This window comes from Tachysurus vachellii, chromosome 23 (genome assembly GCF_030014155.1).
Source record: "Tachysurus vachellii isolate PV-2020 chromosome 23, HZAU_Pvac_v1, whole genome shotgun sequence".
Taxonomy (NCBI): domain Eukaryota; kingdom Metazoa; phylum Chordata; class Actinopteri; order Siluriformes; family Bagridae; genus Tachysurus; species Tachysurus vachellii.
This window is the reverse complement of record NC_083482.1, coordinates 15,929,262-15,937,904: the sequence shown is the minus strand read 5'-3', so window position 1 is coordinate 15,937,904 and position 8,643 is coordinate 15,929,262. Positions and strand designations below refer to the sequence as shown.

Genomic DNA, 8,643 nt, shown 5'->3' with positions numbered 1-8,643 from the left:
TGTATTATCCCCTATAAGACATGTACAAAGAAGTAATAGTTTTATCATATAAACCAAACTGACATCGCTGTCTTGCATGTTTTCCAGAGAAACAGGAACGGGAGGTGGATATTTACGCGAACCTGTCGGACGAGAAGGCTTTCGTGTTCTCCGTGGCCTTAGCTGAGATCAACCGTAAGATCCTGGGCCAGAGACTGATCCTGTAAGGGGCGGAGCCTCACATGATTGACAGGTGAAAGCTCAGGACTCGTGCTTCGTGGCCCTCCGGGTGACACGTGTATCCGTTAGGAAGGCGTGAGGTCGGGACTGACGAGCGTTTCGCTCAAGCGGCTGGTCGATGGCTCACGGAGTCATGCAAGGACGACGGGACGCTGACAGTGACTCTTATTTTAAATATTGTACACATGGACATGTAGGAATCTTCTCTATTTATCTTCAAGCAGATTTTATGGAATGTATTATAAAGAAGGAGTGTTTTTTATTTTTTATTTTTATCTAACTTGTGATTTGTGCACGCAAACACGATGCTCAAGTTCTCACTCACATTAAACTTTTTTTTGCAATTTTTTAAAAGATCAGAAGGGTTTTTTTTAATCATAATGAAATAAAATATAACATTTACAGTGTACTAAAGGAATATTTAGGCCAAAAAAAACAACAAACAAACAAAAAAAAATATATATATATTTACACAAAATAGTATAGCTAAGACTTCTTGATTGTTTAAGGTGAAAGGAATGTTAATAGCTACCAGTTTAGCATGAAACATATATATATATAAATATATATATATGTATGTAATATAAAAATTGAGCTGTATTGTTCCGGTCAACTGTCAATCGTTAGGCCACGCCCCCTTCTTGTGTGTGATGGAAGGTGGTCACGCAGTGTGAGAAAACGCATCAGCAAATGGTTTAAACATGCGGTTGCACAACGCTTAACTGGAGGCGTTATGCTTTCCTTTCACTAAAGAAGCAAATTTCACACCAAACATTGTTCAGCTTCTTGTATTATTATTTTTTTTATTGTTATTTTTTTTTTTGTTGTTTTTACTGAGGTTTCACTTTTACTTTAAAATGCAACAAATGTGAAGCGTTGAATTTCAGGTCCTGTTTAAATCTTGCAGTAATGAGCTTTTCTGGTTATGATTACAAGTGTGGACCTGACTGGAGATCCTCCAGAGGTCTTGGGTGAGCCATTGGATTTGGCCTTGTAGTGTGTGTGTGGCTGCAGCACCAGAGAGTGATGACCTACTTGGGCTTAGAAAGCTCCACAGCGGATAGAAGGAGCTCCACAGTGGACAGAATGAACCCCTGCTTGGCCAGAGGAAGCCCCACACTGGACAGACCGAGCCTGCACCTGACAGAACCAGGACCGTACTGTACTGAGTTCTTCATCCAGGTCACAGATCTAAACGTAATGCCGTGTATCTCACACCGTCCGTCGTGAACTGATCGACTCCTCCTCTTTATTTATTCCTGACGTCCCAGTGAGCCGTTCTGCTTTGTAAATGCAAACGATCAAACAGTATATTGGGTCTCTGAATATAACGCTGGGGAACGAACTTTATTTATTGGTGCTTTTCCGCTCTAATTTAAGGTCATCTTCTATTTTATGCACCACCACCTTTTTTATAATTATTGTTTATTTCACAAAGGGTTAAAAGAGAAAATGTGTAATAATCACCACAACTTTATTAAACATCAGGAGGGGAACATTGTTTGCAAATCTGTTGTTTTTTTTAAAGGGAAGAAAAAACATTCATTTTCCATTCATTTATCTATGATAATATTATATAGATATTTATCACCTGCTCTCTCTCTCTCTCTCTCTCTCTCTCTCTCTTCTGTGCTCTCTCTCTCTCTCTATCTCATTCTCTCTCTCTCTCCCTCCCTCCCTCCCTCCTGCTCGCGCTCTCTCTCTCTCTCTCTCTTGCTCTCTCTCTCAATCTCCTGCTCTCTCTCTTGTTCTCTTTCTATCTCTCTCACTCTGTCTCTATCTCTCTGTCTGTCTTTCTCTCTCCCTCCTTCTCTCTCTCTCTCTCTCTCCTGCACGCTCTCTCTCTCTCTCATGTGTATCAGTGTTGCTGTAGTTCACCTGTAAATGTTCCAGTTCCCTTTCTTTCACGCTCTGATGTAAACTGTCATCTCTTTCTCTCACATGAACATAAGAACTGAAACCGTCATTTCAAAACCTCGCTTTCTGCACGATACTGTAGAGTGAAAAAGTTTGCACACCCTTAGAACTGCCACTGAGGTATTTGGTCTCTTTCTCAGAATCGCTGTTTGTCACTTCTTCTTTATCTGGTACTAGATAAAGAAGACAAATATAATTTGTGACGTGGTATTTTATTTGTTTTCTCAGAATGCCTTTACAGGCCACGCCCACCTCTCTTTCAGTTCCCAGATCAGCCTAAAAGAATCATTTTCTGTTGAAATAGTCTTTAGGGTTTATACAGAATCAAGAACCAGTAAAATGGCTTTTGAGTCAACAAAAAAAGGAAAAGAAAATATTTATCTGTAATGAAACATGAAGCATGTGAGATGTGATGCACGTGTGTTTTTGTATTCAGAGGTTTGATTCATAATCCCATGGTGCCATAACCGGGCATCCTGAATCCAAATGATGTCCTTTAAACATACTGGGCTGAAACTGCAGGGTTTTTCTGTTTTCTTTAATAACCACAAGGTTGTGACTTTAGATATCAGGTGCCACTTTTTGGCACAAATCTCCTTCCGTCTCCGCTGCGCTGTGTCGTTTATCTCCGAACCTGTTATCAGTAACCGACCTACAGAAATGTGACCTTATCCCTGATAAAGCTGAAAGAGATTTAGCTCTGCAGCTCTTAATAATACAGGGCTATAAACAAGGACTTATGGGAGATGGTTTGTTTAACTTTGCTGTTTGAGCATGTTACCTGGGTGAGGAAAGTTTGTGTTAGGATTTGTATGGACGTGAAACATAACTGAGGGGCACGGTGGCTTAGTGGTTAGCACGTTCACCTCACACCTCCAGGGTCGGGGTTCGATTCCCGCCTCTGCCTTGTGTGTGTGGAGTTTGCATGTTCTCCCCGTGCCTCGGGGGTTTCCTCCGGGTACTCCGGTTTCCTCCCCTGGTCCAAAGACATGCATGGTAGGTTGATTGGCATCTCTAGATAAATTGTCCGTAGTGTGTGAGTGAATGTTTGTGTGTGCCCTGTGATGGGTTGGCACTCTGTCCAGGGTGTATTCTGCCTTGATGCCCGATGACGCCTGAGATAGGCACAGGCTCCCCGTGACCCGAGGTAGTTCGGATAAGCGGTAGAAAATGAATGAATGAACGAATGAAAAATAACTAAATAGTGCAAAGTTTGGTGTCTGGATGGGAGGGGAAATTATTTCTAGAGTTCAGTTTGTCTAGGAAATGATTCATGGTGCTAATAATGCTATTCCGACAGCTTAAACCAGACAAAAACATTTCTAACTTTTTATTATATTATTAACCGATATTAATAAATTATATATTTTGACCATTTGTGTTATTTTGGATGATGAAGGATTGTGTAAAAGTGTGAAACCTTCTGCACTCCGTTATAGATCTTATACACTATATGACTTAGGTGGAACTACAAACCCTGTTCCATCATGACAATGTCTCTGTACACAAATCTCCTGAGCTCCATGAAGACATGGTGTGGAGGTGAAGGTTTGAGTGAAGAACTCGAGTGTCCTGCACTGAGCCCTGACTCAGCTGACTCAAACTTTTGGAGATTTTGTGTCTAATAGTTTATTCATCCATTCAGCATTAGTAAGTGCTTTGTCATGGTCATGGAATATCTGGAGTTTGTAACAGGAACACCTGGTGTGAGGCAGGAAGCCACTCTGGATGAGAAACATATGAAACTCAACGCAGACAGTAAGCTCAGGATCACACTCAGTACTCAGGACTCAGGACTCAGGACTCAGGTCTTTCTGAAATGAAATTAACTACAAATAAATATCCCCCAAAAAGTCTATATAACTGCACTTACTTGCTTACAGTGCATTGTGTAAAGATGTTCACAGGAACAAAAACAGACGTTAATAGGGAAATAAAGTTGTAAAGTGCACATTTGCATTTCAAATAATAACCTGTATTAGAATTCGAACACAATAAACATAAGATCATCTCTGCTATTATATAAAACCACAGACGCAGTGAGGGTTGGAATGGGGATTTTCCAACATGACTCAATGTGTGTGTGTGTGTGTGTGCGCTTTTATATATTTGTGTGTGTGTGTTTGTGTGTGTGTGTGATTTTATATATTTGTGTCTGTGTGTGTGTTTGTGTGTGTGCTTTTATATATGTGTTTGTGTGTGTGTTTGTGTGTGTGCTTTTATATATTTGTGTGTTTGTGTGTGTGTGTTTGTGTGTGTGCTTTTATATATTTGTGTGTTTGTGTGTGTGTGATTTTATGTGTGTGTTTGTGTGTGTACCTTTATATATTTGTGTGTGTGTGTGCTTTTATATGTGTGTGTTTGTGTGTGTGTGATTTTATATATTTGTGTGTGTGTGTGTGTTTGTTTGTTTGTGTGTGTGTACTTTTACATATTTGTGTGTGCTTCACCTTGTGAGGACACTTGTCTGATCCCCATAAAAACAATTAAACAAAGAACCACATATTTTCCTTTGTTACTGAGATTATAGTTAGAACAAAATGTCAGTGTAGCCTGGATTTAATTAAGAATTATGTTAAAGAAAGCTCAGTCCTCACAAAGGTAGTAAGACGAGTGCGTGCGTGTTTGAGCCCGGTTATTTGCATACGGCTCTCACATCCATCAGAAACACAGCAGGAGCTCAGAGACACACTCTTAACCCTTCTCTTCTGTTCCAGTCCTAATGTTACAGTGAAAGATTTCTGCCATGCTAGCATTTTATACAGTATGTACGAAACTATCTGCTTGGGTGAACTCCTCTGATTAAAGATCCTCATCTTTATTTATAATACGGAGATGATCTAACCCCAAAATATCAGCAGGAAATAAAGCTGTATTAAAAAAGGCCTTGATTGCCAACGAGAGCCAAACAAAAGAGATGAATTTTATGTGCATCCCACAGAAGCTCCCAGCATTCCTTCTGTCTATTCTCTCTCTATCACTAAAAGCCCTGAGCTTATAGGAAGGGACTTTATTTTCATCAGTATGTTAATATTTCTCATCATTGAGATAAATAATGCATTGCTTCGGATATACAACGTTTTTGCTATCCAACGTGATGACACTGCACTGGCAAACAGGGGAAAAAGGAAAAAAATCAAACATCCACATCACACATTAATCTTAATAAATGAAAACCTTAAACCTGACTCGTGGGAAATATTTCTCATTTCTTCGTGAGAGGATGACGAAACACTCTTTAGTCCTTGTGTACATTCTAGCAGGAAATGCTCTGATTTATATTCATGGCTTTGCTCCATCATCTTTATGAATAATATACACTCTTGTGCTCTGTGGCCTGGGGATGTGGAGGACGGACACACACACACACACACACACACACACACACACACACACACACACCTGCATGCCTATGTCTAAGTGTCGGGCAATAAATCAACCTCATTTAATTAAAATTGAGGTTACACAATCATTCTCAATGATGAAATGATATATAGATGCTTATTAGAAGACCATCTCTGTACATCTAAACTAACCAAATAAATGATGAAAATGGGATAGATCTTAAAAATACTGTTTTCAGAAACACATCACTCCACGATTGTCTGCATTTTGGAAAGTAAGATATTGTTGTGTACATTTGTTATTTATTTTCAGCCAAAACGATTCCTTTACATAAGTAAGTAAGTAAGTATGTATGTATGTATGTGTGTATGTATGTATGTATGTATGTATGTATGTACTGTATGTGTGTATGTATGTGTGTGTGTGAGTGTGTGTGTGTTTGCATGTATGTGTGTGTGTATGTATGTATGTATGTATGTATGTATGTATGTGTGTGTGTGTGTGTATGTATGTATGTATGTATGTATGTGTGTGTTTGCGTGTATGTGTGTGTGTGTGTATGTATGTATGTATGTATGTATGTATGTATGTATGTATGTATGTATGTGTGTGTGTGTGTGTGTGTGTGTGTATGTATGTATGTATGTATGTATGTATGTATTTATTTATTTATTTGCTGGGCGTTTCTAATATCTGCTTTACTCGCGGCCTGTTGTTTATTTCGCCACTAGATGGCAGTCAAACCCTAAATTTGATTGTCTGATATTTTAACCTCAGGGACGTTATTATGAAACCACAATATTAAAGTTTTGCGTGTTTATATATATTATTTCTGATGCTGACCTGTAAAAGAACAGAGCTAGAATTAAATCATGTGCTACACATTAAATACATCACTCATACTTTATGTCCTGTGAAGAATACTCACATTCTGTCTGTGAACGAATCGGTTCATTTGGACGACTCTTTTAAATGAATGAATCATTCTTGTTCACTTTGTGATTTTTTTATTCATTTAATAAAAATGAATAAAATTTTATTTATTTCACCCATTGTGAAACACGTGACTGCTTCGAGAGTCTTCCATGTTTTCTGCAGTTTTCCATGTTCAATGTGTGTGTGTGTGTGTGTGTGTGTGTGTGTGTGTGTGTGTGTGTGTGTGTGTGTGTGTGTGTGTGTGTGTGTGAAAAAAAAAAAATTATTGGCGCCACCTACTGGTGTAATGACGTAACTTAAGGAACGAATCAGTGAAAGAATCATTTTGGTGAAAAGAATCAAAAGATTCGACTCACTGGGATTACGTTGGCAGTGTAGAACATTAAACCTGATCATAAATGATGCAGGAAAGGTTTTAACATCCAGTGACACAACGCAATATTGAGCATGTGTTGTTTGGGCTCATGTTTTTTTTTTACCGCGTACTGATTTCTTCTCATCACTGTCACGCAGCCACATAAACAGTCACCCAGCAGGAGCTGAGAGAGAAGTCACTGAGATCCACCTCACTTTCAGAGAAATCACTCATGGCACAGATCTGTAGCCTGGCACACTTTATGTACCACCTGCAATGTCAGGAACAACAGACCGTCAGAGAACACACTCTGTCCCAGAAAACACACACACACACACACAGACACACACTTAATTATTAGTCTGTTAACACTTTAGAACAAGCTGCAGTATTTACGGTGGCACCTTGAACAACAATACACCCACAAACACAAACCTTACACTAGCAACAGTGTCTCTAAGCTACTTTTCCTATCAAACACACACAGCTGGCAGCTTTCCATTCTTCTGCTGATCCCCAGGCAAATATTATCTCTTGCAGCATGAGATACCGCAAATGCTCCTCAAATAAGCAATATTAACCATTTCCTATCTATTTTATATTCCTTCTCGCCGAATTAAGCACCAACAGGACCTCTGTGTCGTTGTGCTACATCTTTAGCATCTTCAGCTCTTATAAGAACTAATTTCTCTACTACAACCATTCTGTAGTATATATCGTTATGTAATCATGTGCAAGAAAAGCTCCCTGCTTTCTTTCTTCCTTAAAACGCTGTTAAGTGCATCATGCTGAGATGTCACAGAGGAGCGTACACCTGGGATTCAAACTGCAACAGCAATTGTGTCTAATTTGTGTCAAACAGCCTTAAAGGACCTGTCAGTGATTTATAGTGCAATTCATCCATGGAGCTCAGACAGACTCTGACATTCCTCCAATCAGGACAAGGAGGTGTCTCTAAATACCTGTCAGTCATGTTTCCTGTGGATTCACAAAGTGCCAACTCCTGTTATTCTACACTGGACAACATAGATCTTAAATCTGGTGTCCTAAAGAATTTTTCAGTTTGGTTTCTAAACCAGTTTGTCTAGAGTTTGTCTGGTTGGGAAAAGGTAGAAGTTTTGTGTGAAACTTTACAAGAGGGTTTCGGTTTTCAAAAGTATTTACAAAGCTAGACTTGTGAATAAGTGGATACTCTATGTTTATGTTATGACAGTTATCCTGATCGAAGTTTCAAGAGAATTGATGGAAGTTCTTATATATAATATATCGTCGCTGTTGGGCGGAAACCTCGTATGTCCAAATTTGGTCAATTTCATATTTTTTCACACATCGATGCTATTGGTTTGATTGCTATTTATTTTTACAAGTTATTAACCAATCTAAAGTCTTGAAAATAGCTTGAGCGCAAATCTCATAACTCCATTGGACACTTCAACTGTCCACCTCTTCCTCACTTCACGGGAGAGCTTCACGTCATATTTCTCCTCAAGAAGAGTCGCAACGAATCAACACGTCTTCTGAGGTAAATGTCTTCAAAACACTGGGCTTAAAGAAAATAAAATCTTGACCCCCGCTAGTTCTGGTGCTCGTCTGAGGACAGGAATTTAGCGCAAGACAATCCACTACAACGCGGAATAAACCCTGTGTACTGCAGATAAAGTACGGCGTTTTTTTAATTTCCTGAAAAATAACGGTTTTGGAGATACGAGAATTCTGTCTGACAGCGACAATATTTATACTGGAAGTTCATTCATTCATTTTCTACCGCTTATCCGAACTACCTCGGGTCACGGGGAGCCTGTGCCTATCTCAGGTGTCATCGGGCATCAAGGCAGGATACACCCTGGACGGAGTGCCAACCCATCGCAGGG

General features: G+C 39.4%; 1 protein-coding gene across 1 annotated transcript in view; it reads left to right on the top strand.

Moving 5' to 3' along the window:
• Positions 1–991, top strand: part of c23h16orf87 (chromosome 23 C16orf87 homolog) — an 11,836-nt gene extending 10,845 nt beyond the window's left edge. The window contains exon 4 of the mRNA XM_060859631.1: positions 88–991. Within this exon, the coding sequence (XP_060715614.1) occupies positions 88–206 (119 nt within the window). The 3' untranslated portion in view covers positions 207–991. The remainder of the gene's footprint in view (positions 1–87) is intronic.
• The last annotated feature ends 7,652 nt before the right edge of the window (positions 992–8,643 follow it).